This window comes from Schistocerca piceifrons, chromosome 3, assembly GCF_021461385.2.
Source record: "Schistocerca piceifrons isolate TAMUIC-IGC-003096 chromosome 3, iqSchPice1.1, whole genome shotgun sequence".
In the NCBI taxonomy this organism is placed as follows: Eukaryota; Metazoa; Arthropoda; class Insecta; order Orthoptera; family Acrididae; genus Schistocerca; species Schistocerca piceifrons.
The window spans coordinates 350,617,127-350,642,742 of NC_060140.1; the positions used below are offsets into that span (position 1 = coordinate 350,617,127).

The window sequence follows — 25,616 nt, forward strand, 5'->3', positions numbered from 1 at the left end:
TACCATTCTTTTGCATACATCAAAATAAAACATAACGAGCGAATAGTATCTCTTCCTCAACTTAGTCTTAGTGAGTAATATGTGAATCACAGTCAGCGTCTGTCTAAGTGGACAGAAAAACTGGCCTTATCACTGTTTACGTTATTTTTCTTGATAATTAATCGATCGATGCGCTGAGTAGTCCACTTATGTAAACAGAATCATCGACTTATACATTCCGGACGCTGAATACAGTGGCTGTGGCTAAACAGCTGATAATCTGCATGGAAACTGAACTTTCACCGCATATCATCTGCTAGAAATAAAGTCATCCAAGAACAGCTGAACGCAAAGAACGCGATATCGAAAACACAATAACTTTGATAAGAACATCAAAGAAGTTAACGTGTGTATTGCAGGAAGCATCTGCAGAACCGATGCTACGTTGTACTACAATAACGGAAAAATTTGGGAGTACATGGAGAATTTAAACTGTTCACAGGGGGCGTGACGGTTTGTAGAGCTCTAGTGACTGTTATAGCTCTATTTCATGCTAGATAGCTCAACACAACGTTCACAGTACAATTACTTGCAGGCTACAAAGTCTGTGTTGTACTTTCAGTGATGATTAACTTAATAAAAGACATTGTTCGTATCTTTTTGCTCTTACTTCGATAGCGGAAAGTTTTCGTGACACGGGCTCCCTAAGTCCACGGAAGCTCTGAGACGTGATAATCCATGGTCTCTCAACAGCTGCACCCTACTAGAAGACGTTGCTGAGAAGAGGGTCCATCGCACGCGACACTTGGTAGAATCCGCGGGAGGAATGATTGTTAGAGCACTGTATGTCCAATTAAGCTTAAAGACTAACTCCTGCAAGGGAAAACCACTCTTTTTCTGGAGTTGGATGTAGCCACCTGATAGTAATATCTTCAAAGGGAGACATGTTTCTGTAGCTAACACGTCACTATGTGAAAAAATGTTCCAGTAATTTGTATCGGCGGGCTCGGTGGAAAATTAGTCTGTCTTTAGGAGTACATTATTATGTCAAAATCACTGTTAGAGATGATATTGGGGTGTGCGGACATTTGCCACGCCGGACATTTCCCATGCCGGACATTTGCCACGATTTTACCTGCTCCGAAGGGTTGGGTCCCTTGTCTCCCCCTCCTCCTCCTCATCGCTGTCGCACAGTAAAGGTACTTACTGAGCCTTTCTGCTGGTTTACTTAACATAGGACCAGAATCTCTTTGGATTTTCCGCCACATTTCTAGAGAGACTTTCGTTGTGGAAACTATTAAATTCATCTCGCATTGAAATCCGCGCCAAATTTCGAGCCTCGGTAAAACTTCGACAATCTTGGAGTTTTTGCGTTCGTCTAAATTATACGTGCTCCTGCACCAACTTTCTGTCCTGTTTTGTGTACCATGGGGGATCAGTTCCGTCTCTTATTAATTTATTTGATATGAATCTCTCGAGTGCTGTTGATACGATTTCTTTGAATTGAAGCCACATATGGTCTTCACTTAAATAGTTTGGAAGTATTGGAGACTGTCACTTGGAAAGACGTCAAGCGAATTTTAGCTGCTTTTATAAATAGATATATTTCGCGTTTAGTTTTGGTGAATTTCTTTGTTACGGAATTGAGCCTCGTTCGACTGTGTGTTCACTAATCCCTGCATCCGTCGTGATGCTCAGGATTATTTGTGGCTAAGAGGTCAAGTGTGTTTTCGTAACCATTTACAATTTGAATGGCCTCGTGAACTAATTGTTCAAACTAATTTTAAAAAAGCATTTAGAACAATTACGGAAGTTGTTTTCTATCTACAACAGGGTCTGAAAATGTATTTTTGTCAACATACGGAAGGTAGATTGAAATCACTGGAAACTATAATTGTACCTATTGGTAACAAGATTCAAGTTTTCTTTGAACTGTTTCATCTGAGACCAGAGGTCGGTAAAAGCAGCCAGTTATTAATTTATTCCAGTTGTCGAATATAACCAACCTCTGCCCACACTAAGTCACAGTAACTATCTGCTTCAATGTCACTTGTGAGCTGAAACACACATTACATTATTTTTCCTTAAGTTGTGCTTCTTGTTTCTGTTGTAGTGCAGATCATTACAATTACGGCTTTTCCCTCCTAAACCTAGGATGCTTTCTCTGTGATCCTGTAAATACCAGAGCTAAACAATGTAGAACAACAAAGTACGTTACAAGCATAGCATTTTGTGCTACTTCATTTCCTTATTTGTAACATTTTAAAATTGTACGTCGACTTTAGATGACATGTCAATCATAGATGTTCTTATCTCTATTTAGTGAGCGTATTTTCAGTCACGTTTTGAACATTGTCCCGCTACACTTTATTAACATATGTTTCGCCGCTAGGGATATCGCATTTCAGAGAGTAAATTAATATGGAGTATATCGTTCTTCTTTTCAAACATTCACATTCCCACTTCTTCTTTCCTTATTGTCTTTTGGGTATGCAGTTGTAGTAATTAAAGCAGGCACAAACGCAGTGATCAAAAAGAAATGATTAGCGTACATTCGCATTCTCTTTACAACGTTCCTTTCTTGTTGCTCCCTTGCCGATGGACTGTTTCTATCGCGATCAGTAATCGTGAAAGGAAGCTACCGTACAGACAAAGGAATCTACACTCCTGGAAATGGAAAAAAGAACACATTGACACCGGTGTGTCAGACCCACCATACTTGCTCCGGACACTGCGAGAGGGCTGTACAAGCAATGATCACACGCACGGCACAGCGGACACACCAGGAACCGCGGTGTTGGCCGTCGAATGGCGCTAGCTGCGCAGCATTTGTGCACCGCCGCCGTCAGTGTCAGCCAGTTTGCCGTGGCATACGGAGCTCCATCGCAGTCTTTAACACTGGTAGCATGCCGCGACAGCGTGGACGTGAACCGTATGTGCAGTTGACGGACTTTGAGCGAGGGCGTATAGTGGGCATGCGGGAGGCCGGGTGGACGTACCGCCGAATTGCTCAACACGTGGGGCGTGAGGTCTCCACAGTACATCGATGTTGTCGCCAGTGGTCGGCGGAAGGTGCACGTGCCCGTCGACCTGGGACCGGACCGCAGCGACGCACGGATGCACGCCAAGACCGTAGGATCCTACGCAGTGCCGTAGGGGACCGCACCGCCACTTCCCAGCAAATTAGGGACACTGTTGCTCCTGGGGTATCGGCGAGGACCATTCGCAACCGTCTCCATGAAGCTGGGCTACGGTCCCGCACACCGTTAGGCCGTCTTCCGCTCACGCCCCAACATCGTGCAGCCCGCCTCCAGTGGTGTCGCGACAGGCGTGAATGGAGGGACGAATGGAGACGTGTCGTCTTCAGCGATGAGAGTCGCTTCTGCCTTGGTGCCAATGATGGTCGTATGCGTGTTTGGCGCCGTGCAGGTGAGCGCCACAATCAGGACTGCATACGACCGAGGCACACAGGGCCAACACCCGGCATCATGGTGTGGGGAGCGATCTCCTACACTGGCCGTACACCACTGGTGATCGTCGAGGGGACACTGAATAGTGCACGGTACATCCAAACCGTCATCGAACCCATCGTTCTACCATTCCTAGACCGACAAGGGAACTTGCTGTTCCAACAGGACAATGCACGTCCGCATGTATCCCGTGCCACCCAACGTGCTCTAGAAGGTGTAAGTCAACTACCCTGGCCAGCAAGATCTCCGGATCTGTCCCCCATTGAGCATGTTTGGGACTGGATGAAGCGTCGTCTCACGCGGTCTGCACGTCCAGCACGAACGCTGGTCCAACTGAGGCGCCAGGTGGAAATAGCATGGCAAGCCGTTCCACAGGACTACATCCAGCATCTCTACGATCGTCTCCATGGGAGAATAGCAGCCTGCATTGCTGCGAAAGGTGGATATACACTGTACTAGTGCCGACATTGTGCATGCTCTGTTGCCTGTGTCTATGTGCCTGTGGTTCTGTCAGTGTGATCATGTGATGTATCTGACCCCAGGAATGTGTCAATAAAGTTTCCCCTTCCTGGGACAATGAATTCACGGTGTTCTTATTTCAATTTCCAGGAGTGTATATTTATACTTGGCAGAAGTAATTACATACTGACATAATCGTCGGTATTGCTTTCGTTTCCCAAAAGTTATAAATATTTCGATTTCGGAAAAGAAGCTCTGTATTTCGCCAAGATGTCGAAGAAGAAGGCGCCTTACGTAGTGGTTGTATCGAGTAAGATGTGGAGACGGCGGTTTGAAAGCAGACTGAAGAAGTACGAGGAAGGACGTCCTTTACCTGAGTGATCGCTACTCAAGCTATCTGGCGAAGGGTCAAGTGTGGCAAATGTCCGGCGTGGCAAATGTCCGGTGTGGCAAATGTCCGGCATTCGATATTGGTCTTTGGCTTTGAGATATTCACAATGAATTGCTAACTTTAGTAAACACTTGATTCTGCCTCCGTAGTTTCATAAGTAATTATTATTGTCGTATTAACTATTGTGCAACTCAGAGACGTGCTGTCTAGTATAACTAAAATAACTGCAACTCAAATTTGCTCAAAGTTTACAACACATAACTACATCAGTGAAAAATCTATTTTTGCACACATCAAATTCCTCTTCCTCTAATTCTGTCAGCTTTCAGAATAAATCTCATCCATTTTATATAATTCTGATGCGTTCTAGTCAAATATCTGGCCTGCCTCCTGCGATTAACAGCAACTTTTCATCTATATCTATTACGTTTACAACCTGTTCTGTAGTCGAGGTCGACTGTACAAACTAATAGTGACGATCATCCACGATGAAGCTCTTTCGAAATTTGGCCACACTAGAAACTTTCATAATCAGTAAACGATTGAAGACAAAGCCAACGGCCTTGCCGGAATGGTAACACCGGTTCCCGTCAGATCACCGAAGTTAAGCGCTGTCCGGCTGGTCTAGCACTAAGATGGGTGACCATCCGGTCTGCCGGGCGCTGTTGGCAAGTGGGGTGCCACTTGTGAGGCAAACTGAGGAACTATTTGATTGAGAAGTAGCGGCTCTGGTCTCGTAAACTGACATACGGCCGGAAGAGCGGTGTGCTGACCACGTGTCCCTCCATATCCGTATCCTGTAATCTGAGGATGACACGGCGCCCGGTCCGTACCGTTGGGCCCTGCAAGGCCTTTTCGGGCGGAGTTTAGTTTAGACTGAAGATTAAATTCCAAACCTCTCTACAGTGTTCCATGAGCGAGCGAATATGACACTTTTGCTGGTGATCCTTCCGTTGGATGGATGGAGACGTTAATAGGTTATACATGGCATTTTATGCTTTGCTTTCGCTGTAACTACGCCGATCTATCCAGACTTTATTTTTCCTTTTTTATTACATTCCACTTCAGTTATTGTGCACAACTGTTGATGGTTTTACTTAGGTCACTGTTGATTACCTCGGAGAATTTTCACTTCATCTCATTTCTTTCAAAAATTATGAACTTACACCCTCATTGCATGCTCATTTTCCTTTATTATTTTCAATTACAGACTGCCAGTATGACTACCAGATCGTCATTTTAATACGCAAGTGCGATTGTGTTATAGGTCCATATTTTATTTCTGAATCTTTATTTAACTTGATGATAGCTTTTGATGATGTCTCCGGCTTTTTCGAAATACACTGTCTTATGCTCTGATTTTGGAAGACAATGCTCTTTAAAAACTAAGGGAACCTAATTCCCTCTCGTCACTTTTCTTCACTGCAAGCCCTATTCTGTTACTTTTCTGTCTTCATTTCTCACCCTGTAGCTTTCCGAAAAAAATATCAAACTCTCATTCCTCGATGTCCTCACTTACTCTTGTCCTCACATTTTCTCTGTATTTAACAACATCAGCTTCGAAAGTGGGAATCTAAACTTATGAAATGATGGTCCTACTTCTTTTCAGTCCTCAAGGAAGTAACTCATTGTATTTTCTGTTTTCCAAATATTAATAGTGCCATCCGCTTTTACAATATTCGAGCCCACGCGGAGGCTTACCAGCAATCGTTCTTTCTGCGAACCACACGCGACTGGAACAGAGGAAGGAGGAAGTAGCACTGGTACACAGAAAACCCCCCAACACACACCGTAAAGTGGCTCGAGAAATATAGATGTAGATGTATCAATCCTCTCAAAATGAGCAACTTCTCCGCGCGTTCTCTATGTTTCTAGGATCTCAAACCCAAACAAAATGTCGCAGTATTGCAAATAGTTTTTCTGCTAGATCTTTTAGTTTTCGACCAAGGAAGGCATTCTGCAGCAGAAATGACGAGGCATCGTAAATGGTAAGAATACTGCAATTCTCTTTAAGCAGCTCTCACACAGTTAAGCCGGAAAACCGAGTTCGCAACGTAAGGTTGTTCAGTAAGAATTCACTGTTTGGTTATAGATAGCGCTTGATTTGTATGCATATAAAAGAGGTTCCGGTAAAGACCTGCCAGGAGGTGATTTTTTTTTTTTCTTTTTTTTTTTAGAAATGTAGACGTCTTAAAACTTTATTTTGACGCCTTCTTTCGTCAGAGGTACTGGTACGGCATACTGGAGCCTGTCGTCGCAAATCAAGCACTGATTATAACTAAGGGCAAGGGGTATTATGGAATGCCATCGTACTATGCTTCGCCTAGACCAGTCCCGTTTATCTGCACAGTTACTCTTCCTTGTGCAGATGAAGATGGGACCGGCAGCGGTAGCTGCGGTGGTGCTGCTGGCGTTGGCGGCTCCTGCGCATGCGCAAAGGAAGAGGCTGCCGGGTGAAAGCCTGCCGCACGCTTACCACGTCACCATCACACCCGACCTCGACGAAGGGTAAAAACATCTTCAAAGCTGAAAAGAGATATTCCATTTGTGATTTGCTTTACAGAATTTTGAAATAGCGCTTTGAACTTATAAACAATATATTCACTGCATCAACAGTTTAGTTACTATTAACTATCAAGTCAAATAGCCGGCCGAAGTGACCGAGCGGTTCTAGGCGCTACAGTCTGGAACCGCGCGACCGCTACGGTCGCAGCTTCGAATTCTGCCTCGAGCATGGATGTGTGTGATGTCCTTAGGCTAGTTAGTTTTAAGTAGTTCTAAGTTCTAGGGGACTGATGACCTTAGAAGTTAAGTCCCATAGTGGTCTGAGCCATTTGAACCATTTTTTTTGAACCAAGTCAAATATTTTTCAGTTCGTTTCAGCAGCACCTTGTCATCTTCATATGTCTTCATAACTGAATTATATAACATTAAAAGTAGTCGCAACACGCATATTATATTTAAATGCGATGTGCCACTATGCGATAATGTAATATCATGCTTATCTGACATAAGGCTCATAAGGCTAATAATTTTATGGAAGCATACATCTTAAAAGAAGTCATTTTTCTGTCTAGGCTGTTATTTATTATTATGGATTAACCACTTTTGCCACCTCTTTCACTTTGCGAGCTTCGCAGCGTCAAAAAATGTAGGAAAATATAAAAATATACACCTCATAAATTACGTTATGCTTATAGCATGTATTGATCCATTCAGCAGTGCGGAAAAAACAATCTCTTTAATTTTCTACTCTTTCTACTCTGCTCTAAAATTTTAGCTCGTGGTCTTGCGGTAGCGTTCTCGCTTCCCGCGCACGGGGTCCCGGGTTCTATTCCCGGTGGGGTCAGGGATTTTCACTGCCTCGAGATGAGTGGATGTAGTTGTGTCGTCTTCATCATCATCATTCATCCCCATTACGGTCGGAGGAAGGCAATGGCAAACTACCTCCGCTAGGACCTCCCTTAGTACGGCGGTGCGTGTCTCCCGCATCGTCCCCTACGCTCCTTGGAGCATGGGACCTCATTATCATCATCATCACTCTTAATGATAGAATGGAATGTTTACATGTACACTGATGAGCCCAAAACATTGATTATCCGTATTTGGAACGAAATACATCACTGATTTTGCGTAGTTTTGCGGACGTATGTGGCATTAGATGTCTACTCGCAGGTCATGTAGCTCGTGTAAATAATGGACCGCTGATATGCTTACTTGGTGATGGCGACCCAGATGGGTTCCATAGGATTTACATGAAATGAATTTGGTCGCCAAAACATCGACATGAGTTTATTATAACGCTCCCCAAACCACTGTAGCACGGATCTGGCTCCGACACAAGGGCAAATGTGCTTCTGAAAGATGACATCGCTGTCGGGGAAGACATCAAGTATGAAGGTATACAGATGGTTCGCAGCTGTCAGCGTGTCTTCGATTACTACCACAGGTCTCAGGAGAATGTCTCCCATAGCATAATACTGCTCCCATCAGCCTGCGTTCGTGGCGCGCTCCACATTTCGAGCTGCCGTTCACATCGATGACGGCGTTTGTGGAGACGACCATCGACTTAGTGTAGCAAAATTGTGATTCACCCGAAGGGTCGACATCGAATCCCGATGGTCCCATGCCCACTGCAATCGTAATTGACGATGCCGTTGGATCAATATGTGAACACGTAGGGGTAGTCTGCAGCTGAGCTCCATGTTCGACAATGTACGATGAACAGTGTGCTCCGAAACACTTGTGCGTGCACCAGCATTGTGCTCTTTCGGCAGAGATGCCAAATATCACCATCTACCTACTTTACAGTACAAACAAGCCTCCTAACCCCACGTTCTGTGAAGAGTCGCGGACGTCCAATGATTTAACGCCTAGTGGTAGTTTCACTCATTCTACCTCTTTCCGTAGATGCTCACGACAGTAGCACGTGAACATTCAACCAGTTTTGCCTTTTTCGAGATACTCGTTCACAGACTAACCGTAATAATAATCTGCCCTTCGTCAAAGTCTCTTATCTCCACTTATATCCCCATTTGCAGCCCATATCTGTGCCAGGATGATCCCCTGTCCGCATCTGCTCCGCTTACATACATTCGTTACCGCGCCATATGCCCGCATCGCCACCAGGCGGCACCCAACGTCGCAGTGGGGAGTAGTCATAATGTTTTGGCTTATCAGTGTATTTCTGAAAGAAATGACATTGTTGATGATACACAGCTGTGCGAAATACTTCCAAATTTATTCGCTGACTGGGAATTCCTTGACATCAGCTATATTACTTAATAGTCTACAAACCAATAGTGACATGCGAAGATTCGTGCTGTAACGAGACTCGAACCCGAATTTACCTGTTATGTCGAGCAATCGTCTTAACCACTTCGGCTGTCCATACACGCTCCCCGGACCGATTCAAATTTCGATATCTCACACAGTGTCTGGTCTTTGAGACATGCATGTAACTATTGCAACCTAGGTGGGCAAACGGCGATAAATACATTTGGTTTCGATTTCTCGATGTTGCTGGGATCCAAGTAATTTTCCGAGCACTAGGTGACAAATTTAATGGACTACGGTACAGGGGTAAACACTGTATGACGCCGGCCGAAGTGCCCGAGCAGTTCTAGGCGCTTCAGTCTGGAACCGCGCGACCGCTACGGTCGCAGGTTCGAATCCTGCCTCGGGCATGGATGTGTGTGATGTCCTTAGGTTAGTTAGGTTTAAGTAGTTCTAAGTTCAAGGGGACTGATGACCTCCGATGTTAAGTCCCATAGTGCTCAGAGCCATTTGAACCATTTGAACGGTATGACGTACAGAAGATTGGGTTGATCCGGAGAGCGCGCAACGATAACCGAAGTGGTTAAGTCGACCCCTCACGACTGGCAGGCTCTGAGCACTATGGGACTTAACATCTGAGGTCATCAGTCCCCTAGAACTTAGAACTACTTAAACCTAACTGACCTAAGGACATCACACAACACCCAGTCATCACGACGACTGGCAGGAAATCGGGGTATAAGTTCCAGTCCGGCACAGCAGATCTACACCTAATACTGCTGATGCCAAGAAATCGGTAGTCAGCGAATAAATTTCGAATCAGAATGGGATGTTCAAGTTCTGAACTACAGTAATTCCAGGGTCCTTACAGCCAAATACAGGATGTGGACAAAAATATGGAAACACAAATAAAATTAAAAATCCCACTCTTGGGCCGTAAACTCGATCACAAGTAGGAAATAGTGTGAACCAAGACTGAATCGATCAAATGACATTGTTCGATTATTCCAAGGTCCAGGTTTTATGGCTTCTGCACCACGTTTTTCTGTTAGGAGAATTTGCATCACTGATGAGTCGTTTTGTAGTTTCAAAGCACGCCCTGCAATTCCCAGTTTATGGAGTCCTCTTTGTGTTGTTTTGATGCTGACAGCGTTCGGGAGTATGACATTCAGTTCTGCGATGACTTTTGCTGTTGTCGTCCTCTTGTTTTTCGTCAGTCCTCTTGAATGAGCGTCCGTGACGATCACTGCACACACTTTCGTACGCGTTCTGACTTAACGGATGATGTTTTCCCGCTTTCCCTGTATGCAGTATAAATCTTCGAAAAGTTGCTGCTTGAAACACCAAACACTTCGACTACAGCCGGCCGTTATGACCGAGCGGTTCTAGGCCCTTCAGTCCGGAGCCGCGCTGCTGCTGTGGTCGCAGGTTCGAATCCTGCTTCGGGTGTGGATCTGTGTGATGTCCTTAGGTTAGTTAGGTTTAAGTAGTTCTAAGTCTAGGGGAATGGTGACCTCGGATGTTAAGTCCCATAGTGCTTAGAGCCATTTGAACCATTTGAACTTCGGCTACCTTGGTTACGGAAGCACCCTTCATACGAGCACGGACGGTGTGCGTACCTTTGAATTCGTTTAGTTCCTACATAATGCATTCACGACTACACAGAACAATATTATGACCACGAGTGACAACTGAATTGTACTGAGAACAATGTACGGGTGTCGTTAGTGGTCAAATACAAAATCGCAACCAGTAGGCTTGGCTAGCATCTGCATTTATGTTCAATGATGCATTTCTCGCGGTTTTTCCATAAATTCGCCCATCAACAGTATATTGCGAATTGGTTGTGGAGAACAGCGAACCCCAATTCCAAATATTTGGGAGAGTAATTTTAAACACAGGGTGTGTCGAAAAGGATGGCGCAAACATACACGGCAGAAAGTACACATAATAGAAGCACAAATGTCCCAGTAAACACGGGTCCTCAAACAAGCCACTTGCGAGATAATCATGACTGAATGGTTCCAAGCCGCCACTGATGACATTGTAAACATCGTCCTAGTTAGTACACATTAATTTGCAAATTAGACTTTACTATTGGGTTGTACATCACAATTAGTTCACATTTCAAGTATGAGATACCTGTTAAAGGAGGTGTTCAAAGTGTTTTCCTTGCATCTGGATGCAATACTGTGCTCGTCTCTGCAATGAATTTCGAATCCTTTCGAAAACCCCTTGATCATTCCGGAATTCTTGACAAGCATGTAGAGCTCTCTGTTCCAGTTCTTCAGCCGCGTTAACCGGTGTGCCGTACACTTTGCGTTTGAGGTGACCCCAGACACAACAATCCAAAGGATTTAGATCAGGGTCTTGGAGGCCAAGGCACAGGTCCACCTCGACCTATCCATCTTTGGCCGTATCTGCTGCCGTCTCACACCAGCAACAAAACGTGCGGGAGCTCCATCATGCATGTACACATACTTTGACGTTGCTGAAGTGTAACATTCTCAAGCAATCCTGGAAGATAACGCAGCAGAAAGCTAAGGCACCTCCGTCCATTAAGTTGTGGTGGTGGAAGATTGTGTGGCCCAATGAGTTGGTCGCCTAGTATCCCTAACCACACATTCAGTGAGAAACGTTGCTGACGTGTTGACTCATGAACAGCATGTGGGTTTATTTCACACCACAAACGTGTATTATAATGGTTAAACAGACCATCGAGTGTAAATCCTGTTTCGTCTGTAAATAAAATGTTACATTCGAAACGAGGGTCGACTACAGCCTGCTGTTGCAGCCACTGACAAAACATCACTCTAGGAACGAATTCCGCATCATTGAGACATTGAACTCGTTGGAGGTGGTAAGGGTACAGTAAACTGCAATGTAAAATTCTATATACACTACTGTGGCTTAATACAGGCACTTGTGCGGCAATTCTTCTCGTCGAGGTTCCTGGAGGGCGCTGTACTGCTTCCAGCACCATATCCTCAACCTCAGGCGTAATGCAAGCAGGCCTACCTCCTGCTCTACCATGTGCAAAACCTCCGTGTTTTTCGTGCGGTAGCGTTCTCGCTTCCCACGCCCGGGTTCCCGGGTTCGATTCCCGGCGGGGTCAGGGATTTTCTCTGCCTCGTGATGGCTGGGTGTTGTGTGCTGTCCTTAGGTTAGTTAGGTTTAAGTAGTTCTAAGTTCTAGGGGACTGATGACCATAGATGTTAAGTCCCATAGTGCTCAGAGCCATTTGAACCTCCGTGTTTTCCCAAGCGCTGATGGATCCTTGTAAATGTACGACTTTCGGGGTGTCTTCGATCAGGATCTGTTTCTTGGTACAAGCGTGCACCCTCTCATGCATAGCCATTAGCCCTACCGTACATGAAATGCATATCTGCATACTCTTCGTTACTGTAAGGTTCCATTGTAACTACACCACATCACACGTGGCACTCCTCAGACGCGACTGATACCCTTTGACACTGTGTACTGTATCCGTCCTGTACGTTCTGCGTGTACGGTGTGATTCCATCTCCACCTCTCGGCAATGTTCCGTTGTGTAAACAGCGAACGTAGGACGGCCTCAAGTGCGCAAGGGGGAAACCCGACCATGTTACAAACAATGCCGTTAGTGGCGGCGTGGAACCATATAGTCTTGACTATCTCGCGAGCGAATCGTATGCGCACCCGTGTTTACTGGGACATTTGTGCTTATATTATCGTGTACTTTCATCCGTGAGATTTTGCGCCATCCTTTCTGATAGACCCTGTATATGTGGTGTCTGTTCTTTCGTGTACACGTGTAGGGGCACTACATCTGTAGTGTGTGGCGGAAGTTGAGGATTTGAGTCTGACGGGGGACGTACTAGGATAGTCCGTGCGGTTCTGATGATCTCTGTGTCTGGATGCCGTAGTGGTCACCTTATGTGCCTGCTAAGCAACCCGTGGTCTAGGGGTAGCGTCTTTGATTCATAATCAAAACATCTTCGGTCCCGGGTTCGATCCCCGCTACTGCCTAAATTTTGATAAATAATCAGCATTGGCGGCCGAAGACTTCCGACATAAGAAGTCAGCCTCATTCCGCCAACGGCCTTGTCAAAGAGGGCGGAGGAGCGCATTGAGGTTCAGGGCACTCTCTTGTCCTAGGGGTGGGAAATTGCCCCTAAAGGCGGAAAAATCAGCAATGATCAACGACATGAGGATGCAGAAGGCAATCGAAACCACTGCATTAAAGACACGTAACGTGTATCCACAGGACATGTGGCCTGTAATTGAAGAAGTGTCATGATGATCTCTCCATTGGCAAAAGATTCCGGAATAGTTCCCCATTCGGATCTCCGGGAGGGGACTGCCAAGGGGGAGGTTACCATGAGAAAAAGATTGAATAATCAACGAAAGGATAACGTTCTACGAGTCGGGGTGTGGAATGTCAGAAGCTTGAACCTGGTAGGGAAACTAGAAAATCTGAAAAGGGAAATGCAAAGGCTCAATCTAGATATAGTAAGGGTCAGTGAAGTAAAGTGGAAGGAAGACAAGGATTTCTGGTCAGATGAGTATCGGGTGATATCAACAGCAGCAGAAAATGGTATAACAGGTGTAGGATTCGTTATGAATAGGAAGGTAGGGCAGAGGGTGTGTTACTGTGAACAGTTCAGTGACCAGGTTGTTCTAATCAGAATCGACAGCAGACCAACACCGACACCGATAGTTCAGGTGTACATGCCGACGTCGCAAGCTGAAGATGAACAGATAGAGAAAGTGTATGAGGATATTGAAAGGGTAATGCAGTATGTAAACGGGGACGAAAATCTAATAGTCATGGGCGACTGGAATGCAGTTGTAGGGAAAGGAGTAGAAGAGAAGGTTACAGGAGAATTTGGGCTTGGGACAAGGAACGAAAGAGGAGAAAGACTAATTGAGTTCTGTAACAAGTTTCAGCTAGTAATAGCGAAAACCCTGTTCAAGAATCACAAGAGGAGGAGGTATACTTGGAAAAGGCCGGGAGATACGGGAAGATTTCAATTAGATTACATCATGGTCAGACAGAGATTCCGAAATCATATACTGGACTGTAAGGTGTACCAAGGAGCAGATATAGACTCAGCTCACAATATAGTAGTGATGAAAAGTAGGCTGAAGTTCAAGACATTAGTCAGGAAGAATCAATACGCAAAGAAGTGGGATACGGAAGTAAAGGAATGACGAGATACGTTTGAAGTTCTCTAACGCTATAGATACAGCAATAAGGAATAGCGCAGTAGGCAGTACAGTTGAAGAGGAATGGACATCTCTAAAAAGGGCCATCACAGAAGTTGGGAAGGAAAACATAGGTACAAAGAAGGTAGCTGCGAAGAAACCTTGGGTAACAGAAGAAATACTTCAGTTGATTGATGAAAGGAGGAAGTACAAACATGTTCCGGGAAAATCAGGAATACAGAAATACAAGTCGCTGAGGAATGAAATAAATAGGAAGTGCAGGGAAGCTAAGACGAAATGGCTGCAGGAAAAATGTGAAGACATCGAAAAAGATATGATTGTCGGAAGGACAGACTCAGCATACAGGAAAGTCAAAACAACCTTTGGTGACATTAAAAGCAACGGTGGTAACATTAAGAGTGCAACGGGATTTCCACTGTTAAATGCAGAGGAGAGAGCAGATAGGTGGAAAGAATACATTGAAAGCCTCTATGAGGGTGAAGATTTGTCTGATGTGATAGAGGAAGAAACAGGAGTCGATTTAGAAGATATAGGGGATCCAGTATTAGAATCGGAATTTAAAAGAGCTTTGGAGAACTTACGGTCAAATGAGGCAGAAGGATAGATAACATTCCATCAGAATTTCTAACATCATTGGGGGAAGTGGCAACAAAACGACTATTCACGTTGGTGTGTAGAATATATGAGTCTGGCGACATACCATCTGACTTTCGGAAAAGCATCATCCACACAATTCCGAAGACAGCAAGAGCTGACAAGTGCGAGCATTATCGCACAATCAGCTTAACAGCTCATGCATCGAAGCTGCTTACAAGAATAATATACAGAAGAATGGAAAAGAAAATTGAGAATGCTCTAGGTGACGATCAGTTTGGCTTTAGGAAAAGTAAAGGGACGAGAGAGGCAATTCTGACGTTACGGCTAATAATGGAAGCAAGGCTAAAGATAGGATTTGTCGACCTGGAAAAAGCGTTCGACAATATAAAATGGTGCAAGCTGTTCGAGATTCTGAAAAAAGTAGGGGTAAGCTATAGGGAGAGACGGGCCATATACAATATGTACAACAACCAAGAGGGAATAATAAGAGTGGACGATCAAGAACGAAGTGCTCGTATTAAGAAGGGTGTAAGACAAGGCTGTAGCCTTTCGCCCCTACTCTTTAATCTGTACATCGAGGAAGCAATGATGGAAATAAAAGAAAGGTTCAGGAGTGGAATTAAAATACAAGGTGAAAGGATATCAATGATACGATTCGCTGATGACATTGCTATCCTGAGTGAAAGTGAAGAAGAATTAAATGATCTGCTGAATGGAATGAACAGTTTAATGAGTACACAGTATGGTTTGAGAGTAAATCGGAGAAAGACGAAGGTAATGAGAAGTAGTAGAAATGAGAACAGTGAGAAACTTAACATCAGGATTGATGGTCACGAAGTCAAAGAAGTTAAGGAATTCTGCTACCTAGGCAGTAAAATAACCAATGACGGACGGAGCAAGGAGGACATCAAAAGCAGACTCGCTATGCCAAAAAAGGCATTTCTGGCCAAGAGAAGTCTACTAATATCAAATACCGGCCTTAATTTGAGGAAGACATTTCTGAGGATGTACGTCTGGAGTACAGCATTGTATGGTAGTGAAACATGGACTGTGGGAAAACCGGCACAGAAGAGAATCGAAGCATTTGAGATGTGGTGCTATAGACGAATGTTGAAAATTAGGTGGACTGATAAGGTAAGGAATGAGGAGGTTCTACGCAGAATCGGAGAGGAAAGGAATATGTGGAAAACACTGATAAGGAGAAGGGACAGGATGATAGGACATCTGCTAAGACATGAGGAAATGACTTCCATGGTACTAGAGGGAGTTGTATGGGGCAAAAACTGTAGAGGAAGACAGAGATTGGAATAAGTCAAGCAAATAATTGAGGACGTAGGTTGCAAGTGCTACTCTGAGGTGAAGAGGTTAGCACAGGAAAGGAATTCGTGGCGGGCTGCATCAAACCAGTCAGTAGACTGATGACCAAAAAAAAAAGCATGAGACCTGCGTTGCCACATTGACATAAAATAATGAGCACTGGCAGCTAATGTCTTCAATTCCCTTGTGTCTTGAGAGTAATTTCAGTTCCAGTTATTACCTTAGAAACAAAAGGAAACCTTAAGAAAAGCACGGTCTGAAGAAGGCGATGTTCCCTATTTTAAATTTAATTCTGAGGGATTAGGTCACCGACATGAATATGAAAGCCCGGTGTACATTGTTTATTTGCAGTGGAAGCCTAACCATAATAGACGAATTGTGGGCACCTTCAATGAGAGTCAGAACAGAGAGGTGATGCATTATGAATGTAAGCCAGTCATTATGGACCTAAGTCCACAGAAACACGTCGTAGCTGGCTCAGTGCCAGTACAAGAGAGATCTTTTGGTTTTGGGCGGAGCTCTTTGGCGGCGGGTAGTCGTCAACTCGTGATTCCTATAGCACGATTTCAATTATGTATTATACTGCTCCTAAAACATGCTCTTTTTTGTTGGTCTTTGTCGTATTATTTGAGTTATTCTTATTTCTCCAGTTTTCCTCCACTTCCATCTTCATCTACATCTCAGTCCACTCCTAACTGAGTCGACAACCCACTTGTTTCCTGTGTTTTATCCATGAATGCTTTACTCCCCATACTACTCTTCCGGTCATTCTACCCAAGCCCACTTTACAAGTGAAGAAAATCTTGCCATTTTGAATCTGAACTCCAGTGACATTATCCTTAAATTCTGGTAGAGTTCTTTGCATGGTCTGCTCTCTCATCTTTCATCTTAGGCGTTTTGCGCACTTTTCATAGGTTTTCTACACGTACTCTTCCTAGTGCGACAGTCTCATCCACAAATATCACCTCGTTCCTCTGTTGTCTTTCCTTGTCTTACCCCTGGTCATACAATGGGCCATTCCGTTACCTTTAACTTCTCTTTTATCTCCTCTATTCCTTCCTCTTACCTCTGTATGTTCTATATATTTCTTAAATTTTACCATCCTTTTCTCTATCCTCCCGACATTTTTCAATCTTCATTAGCATTTAGCGTCGTAGTCCTGTTGTGCATTATCTTTACACCTGTAATTACCAATGTCCGAAATGAAGCTATTCGTGAAAATCGCTGGTAACTGCTCTAAACGTCCGGCCACGAAGCAAACATACCGCAGCATTTGAAAATCAGTGTCAGCAGTAAATGGCAAAGTAGACACTCTCTTCAATTGTAAAAGACTTGATATGGAAAATAATCCGAATCGTTCAATAGGAACCTTTTTGATTTGAACGCATTTGGTGCCAACTGACTTTCCAAATGTTTAGCCTACACCATACGATATCTAATAGAATCTAAGAGCTGAAGAATCGTCTTATATGCTTAGACAGTCTGGTCAAACCAACTATGTTCAGTATCAATGGCGGAGTATCTAAGCCCACCCTCTACATTCACATCAGTGTCTCATACGTAGAGTATAGCCTAATCTTTAAGCTAGCGAATCACTCGTTACACCATAAGAAATGAAAATGACGAGTGAGAGGATGCACCCTACGTCCGCCGGCCGCTGTGGCCGAGCGGTTCTAGGCGCTTCAGTCCGGAACCGCGTGACTGCTACGGTCGCAGGTTCGAATCCTGCCTCGGGCATGGATGTGTGTGATGTCCTTAGGTTAGTTAGGTTTAAGTAGTTCTAAGACTAGGGGACTGATGACCTCAGATGTTAAGTCCCATAGTGCTCAGAGCCATTTGAACCATTTGAACTCTGCGTCCACAGGGATGCGCCGTTCCACTACAACGGTTCTAACAGCATCTTCATCGATGTTCTACGCAACACGACCACGTTCACCTTGCACAGCAGCGTCACCGTGACGTCTCTGAACGTCACGATCAACAGGACGACAATCGGTTCCAGTTACGAACAGCTGCAAGACGGCAGTAACTTCCTTGTCATCACCCTCGAGCGAGAGGTGAGTCGAATGCACTTCTGGCCATCAAGCCATTAACAGTTCACCACACATTCAATAAGCAACTCTGCTCATAATCCGACGGTTTCTTGCGGCGATTTTGCAACAGTGGTCACCCAATCGACTGAAATTCTAGTGCTACAATAATAAATCGTAGTCAATTACATTAGATGTCAAGACGACCACAAATCTATCTTACAAATACCATAACACTTCAAAATTTATTACTTAAGAAATACTTATTAATTTTTTTTTTAATTTTCCGTCCTCCGACCTATTGCCGACTACGACGCTGAATTCCTTTCAGTGACGGAAATAGTGTGAATTAGAAATCGCCAAAGCACTTATTTGTTCAATGTGACAGGAACAATTGAATGTCCAGTATTTAACGTTTTCCCTATTTCTCCTGAATTATGCCTGATTCCTAAGGCAGGTTCGTCCCACTGTGTACGATAAGTTCTACGGTTTTATTTTATCGCTTTCTTGTAACTAAAGCACCAATTACCTTAAACTCAGTTCGCAGATGGAACATACGTTTAGTTGTCATATTCTTAGGGGGATACCGTCTTTAGGCAACGATGTACACTTTGTTTTAAAACCATGATCCGCATGATAGCGATTTGCGGAGTTTAATCATGAGTTTTCTTTACCTATTATACAACAGGATAGCAATATTGCTGGTATAAAAAGACATGTAAGTATCTCTGTAAATATATGTGGGCAGGGCTACAGGTTGTAAGTGATAACTTAACATTGCACGACGCGACGAGTTTAATCGTTCCGCCGTTGCATCTAAGGGCCAAAGGCGTTCAGAATGCAGAAATGAAAGTGGTTGGGCAAGCTAAACCCCATGCGGCTGCTGTGAACGTTGTTTTGAGCAAATCAGGCGGTTCATCCACGTGACCTAGAATCTGTGTAAGGTGACTGAGATTGTATTGTTCGAGACTGCTTCTGATGAGCCAGGCTAACCCAATTGCAAGGGAGCATCCGTGAAATCATCCTATGCAATTCCGATCGCAAGTGAAAGTGTAATAACCTATTAGACTTTTGGAATTTGAAAATCTCTTCGACCACTCTGATTTTAAATGAACAGTAAAACGCAATCATTTTGCGTTTAATAACTTCTCTCAACCAAATTTTTACTGGCGAACAGTAAATTATTAGACCTACTTGCGGGTAATTTACTCTTTTATTAGCGTGTCATCGGGCTTCAATTTCAATAACTGAATATTCACGCAGTTGTAAAGTGTTTCGCTCGTGCAGGTCCAACAACATCGATTTCAGGCTACTTTTGACAGAACTGTAGGATGGGAGCGCCCGGACGAACTTGAAAACCAAACATTATGTCTTCTCTCTATAACCTGATGTGATCCTGAAAATTTTCTTCTATGAGACCTAAATTGTGTCGATAGTAGCCTCTCAGGAATTATTGAACATTCAAGTGCATAGTTACTGCAAGTAGTTGTTATTTTCCTGCATTTTATATACAACTCTTTTAAAATAGTGAATGATCTCATTGAAAGATCAGAGGGGTGTGTTATTGTCCGAGTTTGACAAACGTCATTTTCCAAAATTATAATTATTAAACTCTACAACAATGTAGTTTGATGTTCAAATGTGTAAACTATATCTCTTGCTCTCTCTATAGTACTTGATTAGACAGCATGATTTAGAAAAGAAGAAAAGTATATGTGCACCCTAGGACGCCACAAAACGATCTACAAACGATCTACAAATCTGGAAAGACAAAGTAGTCGATTCAAGCTGTGTTCTGTGTTTCTTGACAGGTTTTTGCTGGTGATAGATACATTCTGCAGATGGAGTTCAACGGCGAGATTCGTGATGGACTTGACGGCTTCTATCGGAGCTCTTACGAGGAGGACGGTGAGACCAGGTGAGTAGCCTCCTCAGCCAAACCGAACGAGGTGGCTCGCACATCAACACATTGGTCGCGCATGCCGGACGACCGACTGCCTCCCCTGCCCTTCCTCCATTCCGAGCTTGAGCTGCGTCTGTAATGAACATCGTCATCGACATTAAACTTCCTTCACTTGTCGCCAAAAGCAATTTCAGGCTGCTCGTGCTGCAACACAACCATCAGAGCTCCTCTATCAGAGCAAATGCTCCAGTCAGGCTGTAGTGATCGATGCCAGAAGATTGTGAACAATGGAAATGGCCAATTGTAGCTACAAGTTCGCTTCTGAATTGTTACGATCGTGGACAGTCCGTTTGATCTGACTGAAGTGGCTTACGATGTGAATGGGAAAGATTACATCTGTGGGCAGTCTCAATGGGGCAGACGAAAAGGCCCTTTTTTTTTTTTTTTTTTTTTTTTTGAGTCCTCAGTCTTCTGACTGATGGTCTAATGCGGCCCACCACGAATTCCTCACCTGCACCAACCTCTTCATCTTAGAGTAGCACTTGTAACCAAAGTTCTCAATTACTTGCTGGATGTATTCCAATCTGTACAGCTTTTACCCTCTGCAGTTCCATCTAGTGCCTTCACCGATATCAACAGATGTCCTATCATCCTGTCCGCTCTCCCTATCAGTGTTTTCCACATATTCCTTTCCTCGCTGATCCCGCCGAGAACCTCCTCATTCCTTACCTCATTATTTCACCGAATTTTCAACATTCTTCTGTAGCACCACATCTCACATACTTCGATTTTTTTGTGTCCCGGTTTTCAAACAATCCTTGTTATGCTACCATACAATGCTGTGCTCCAAACGAACATTCTCGGAAATGTCTACCTCAAATTAAGGCCTAAGTTTGATACTAGTAGACTTCTCTTGGTCAGAAATGCCCTATTTACCACTGCTGGTCTGCTTTTCATGTCCTCCTTGCTCACCCTGTCACGTGTTATTTTGCTGCCTAGGTAGCAGAATTCCTTAACTTCATCTGCTTCATGATCAATCCCGATGTGAAGATTCTCTTTATTATCGTCTTCCTTCGATTTACTCTCAATCTATACTCGGTACTGTACATTCCATTCAACAGATCCTGTAATTCTTCTTCACTTTCACTGTGGTTATCGGTGTCATAAGCGAATCTATCATTCATATTCTTTCACCTTGATTTTTAATCTCATTCTTGAACCTTTCTTTTACTTCCGTCATTGCTTCTTCGAGGTACAGATTGAACTGTGGCGGCCAAATACTTCAACCCTTTCTTACAGCCTTTTTGATCCGAGAAATTCGTTCATGGTCTTTCCCTAAAGCATATCCCTATTTTTCTCAGAATGTCGAACATCTTGCAGAATTTTACATTGTCGAACGCTTTTTCGAGGTCAACAAGTCCTTTGAATATGTTTTCATTTTCCTTCAGTCTTGCTTCGATTATCGACTGCAACGTGAGAACTACCCTTTTTGTGTTTTTACCTCTCTTAAAACCGAACTAACTGTTATCTAATAGATCCTCAATTTTCTTTTCCATTCTTCAATGTATTAGTCTTATTAGGAACTCCGATGCTCGATCTGTTAGGCTGCTTGTGCGACCATTTTCACAGTTGTCGGTTGTGCAATCTTCTGAATTGTATGGATGACTTTCTTTCCGAAATTCTGGTGGTATATAGACAGTGTTACACATTCTAGACAAGTAGGTGTAAATGTATGTTGCATCTCAATCCCCCAAATGAGTCATTTTCTTACGATTTTAGACCATTGTTAAGCAGTCGTTATCGAATTTTACCACTTCGATAAAATAAGCCCACTTTTGGTGCATCTCAGTTTGATGTCTAAATCTAACATATTGATAATAAATTATGTCTCTGCCTCATGTGATGAAATGAATCCAATATGATCACTTGATATCCACAGACACACACACACACACACACACACACACACACACACACACACACACACACACACACACTTATATATATATATATATATATATATATATATATAATGATCAATTAATTAAATATATTTAAATATATACAACTAATGATAATGGTTAATGAAATATATTCACAACTAATACTGATAATGAAATATTGAACTAATGATGAATTAAATAAATTCAACTAATGATAAAGATAAATTAAATACATACATCTAATAATAATGATTAAATAAATACTTACAACTAGTGATAATGATTAATGAAATATATACAACTAATGATGCTAAATGAATTATGTACAATTAGTGATAAAGATTTATTTACTGCATATCTGCAGTAAACTATAATGCCCCACTGGAAATGTATTTCTTCCATTATTCAAAATGTGCCTTTTATCATCATGTGCTCTCAATGTTATTTTACTTAATTTTACTGTATGTATTTCATGTTTATAATTTATTATTAAATTCATTGATCTTATACTTCACTGTTATTCAATAACCATGCTTCATTGTCATCTTTCGTGATCTTTTTCTTGACTGCCACCTTTTTACACCTTTCCCTTATTTCTTTTGAACATAAGTGTGATTTCTTATGTGTTTTTTCTGGTACGAATGCGTTTTCATCTCGTTTCTAGATACGGTCTATTATTTCTCTTTGTTTGTAACAAATGCTCTGTCTACAGTCATTTCCTTATCAATTCCTTCATATTTCTCTCTCATTATCTATTTCACTTTTTACACTTCCTGATTATTTCGTTTCTAAGCAACATTAACTGCTTGCTATTTTGCACTGGTAGTACCGATACGTTTCTTTTTTTCTGAAATTGGAACTACCAGTAACAGTTCTTCGAATTCAGGTATTTCTTTCTTTACTTTGTTTCACTCATCGTGCACTGTTCTGTATGACCATTCAACGTCACTGATAATTATTTTGATATAAAAGTCTGTCACTGTCCCATTTCATTGCACTGTATTTTTTTCTTGTACTATTTACTGTGAGCCTACTAGGTTATAATCACTTGCGGATTCCTTGAAATCGAAGTTTGGTCCTTAAATGTTTGTCGCACACCATTGCAGTCTCGGTCCGGCACACAGTTTTAATCTGCCAGGAAGTTTCGGAATACTCGTACTTTGTCAGTCTTTTTAAATAACGTTATGTTTAGTTACGTTTCTAATCTCAACAGCTAATTTATTTTACTGTTTCAGTCACTGGTAGAAAATGTTATTTTGAGTTTCTTAGTTTATTTTTTGTCCTTAAATATAAATTAAGTTTAGCTCTTCTACCATCATCATGAATACATTTGCAAATAACGGCTGTCCCGCATAAAACCGGTACGTGTCAGGTAACGGTTAATTATCTCTAGTCGAATTGCATATGAAATGACAACACTGTCCGAAAGTTGGCTACATTGCATTTACCGGAAAGTTGAGTACAGCTGTGTGTTCGAGCGTCAGTTGTTATGTGGAGCTCATACTGTTGAGATCTTATAGATATGGGCCAGTTTGCATTAGAACAGTGAAATGATATTGTGGAGTGTTACATAAAGACAGGTCCAGTCAAGGAATGTAAGGAAATCTTTCAAGCGATATACCCTGGTAGGACACTTCCCACGACGAGCACTATTCAAGATCTGTGCAAGAGGGGGGGCTGTTGGATCAGTGCAGAATGTGCGGAGGAATAGGCTACCGAGAGTGAGGACCCCCAGAATGCGCATGGACGTTAGGAACCCCCACCCCTATTTACATCTACATGGTTACCCTGCAATTCACACTTAAGTGCCTGGCAGAGGGTTCATCGAACCATTTTCATACTACTTCTCTACCATTCCGCTCTCGAATGAAAAAGGAACACCTACATCTTTCTGTTCGAGCTCTGATTTCTCTTATTTTATTACGATGATCATTTCTCTCTACGTAGGTGGGTGTCAACAAAATATTTTCGCATTCAGAAGAGAAAGTTGGTGACTGAAATTTCGTAAATAGATCTCGCCGCAAAGAAAACCGCCTTTGTTTCAGTGACTGCCACCCCAACTCGCGTATCATATCAGTGACACTCTCACCCCTATTGCGCGATAACACGAAACGAGCTGCCCTTCTTTGCAATTTTTCGATGTCCTCCGTCAATTTTACCTGGTAAGGATCCCACACAGTGCAGCAATATTCCAGCAGAGGACGGACAAGTGTAATGCAGGCTGTCTCTTTGGTGGGTTTGTGGCATCTTCTAAGTGTTCTGCCAACAAAGTGCAGTCTTTGTTTCGCCTTCCCCACAATAATATCTATGTGGTCTTTCCAATTTAAGTTGCTCGTAATTGTAATTCCTAGGTATTAAGTCGAATTGACAGCCCTCAGATTTGTGCGATTTATCGTATACCCAAAATTTATCGGATTTCTTTTAGTACCCATGTGGATGACCTCGCACTTTTCGTTGTTTAGTGCCAATTGCCACTTTTCGCACCATACAGAAATTCTCTCTAGATCATTTTGTAATTGGAATTGATAGTCTGATGATTTTACTAGACGGTAAATTACAGCGTCATCTGCAAACAATCTCAGATTATCACCTAGGTCATTTACTTAAATCAGGAACAGCAGAGGGCCTATGACACTACTTTGCGGAACGCCAGATACCACTTCTGTTCTACACGGTGATTTACCGTCTATCACTACGAACTGTAACCTCTCTGAGAGGAAATCACGTTTCCAGTCACACAACTGAGACGAAACTCGATATGCAGGCAATTTGATTAATATTCGCTTGTGAGGAACGGTATTAAAAGCCTTCTGGAAATCTAGGAATATGGAATCGATCTGAGATCCATTGTCGACAGCACTCATTACTTCATGGGAAGAAAGAGCTAACGGCGTTTTGCACAAGAACGATATTTTGTGAATCCGTGTTGGTTGTGTATCAATAACTCATTTTCTTCAATGTTCGAGTGCAGTATATGCTCCAAAATCCTACTGCAAATTGAGGTCAGTGATATGGGTCTGTAGTTCAATGGGTTACTCCTATTTCCTTTCTTAAATATTGGTGTGACCTGTGATACTTTCCAGTCTTTAGGAACAGACCTTTCGTCAAGTGAGCGGTTGTGTATGATGGCTAAGAAAGGCGCTACTGTGTCTGCATACTCTGAAAGCAACCTAATTAGCACGACATCTGGACAGGAAGACTTGCCTTTCTTAAGTGATTTGAGTTGTTACGCAACACCTAAGATATCTACTTTAATGTCACTCATGCTAACAGCTGTTCTGGCTTTGAATTCTGAAATATTTACTTCGCCTCCTTTCGTCAAGGAATTACGGAAAACTGTATTTAATAACTCCGCCTTAGTGGCACAATCATCGGTAACATCTCCATCGCTATCGCGCAGTGACGGTATTGACTGTTTTTTGCCACTAATGTACTTTACATACGACCAGAATCTCTTTGGGTTTTCTACCATATTTTGAGACAATGTTTCACTGTGGAAACTGTTGAAAGCATCTCGCATTGACGTCCGCACTAAATTTTGAG

General features: G+C 42.9%; 1 protein-coding gene across 1 annotated transcript in view; it reads left to right on the top strand.

The window, feature by feature from the left end:
- The window catches only part of LOC124789817 (aminopeptidase N-like), a 154,088-nt gene that overhangs the window by 14,738 nt on the left and 113,734 nt on the right, over nt 1-25,616 (top strand). The window contains exons 2-4 of the mRNA XM_047257300.1: nt 6,668-6,807; nt 18,062-18,254; nt 20,039-20,145. Of these exons, the coding sequence (XP_047113256.1) occupies nt 6,668-6,807; nt 18,062-18,254; nt 20,039-20,145 (440 nt within the window). The remainder of the gene's footprint in view (nt 1-6,667; nt 6,808-18,061; nt 18,255-20,038; nt 20,146-25,616) is intronic.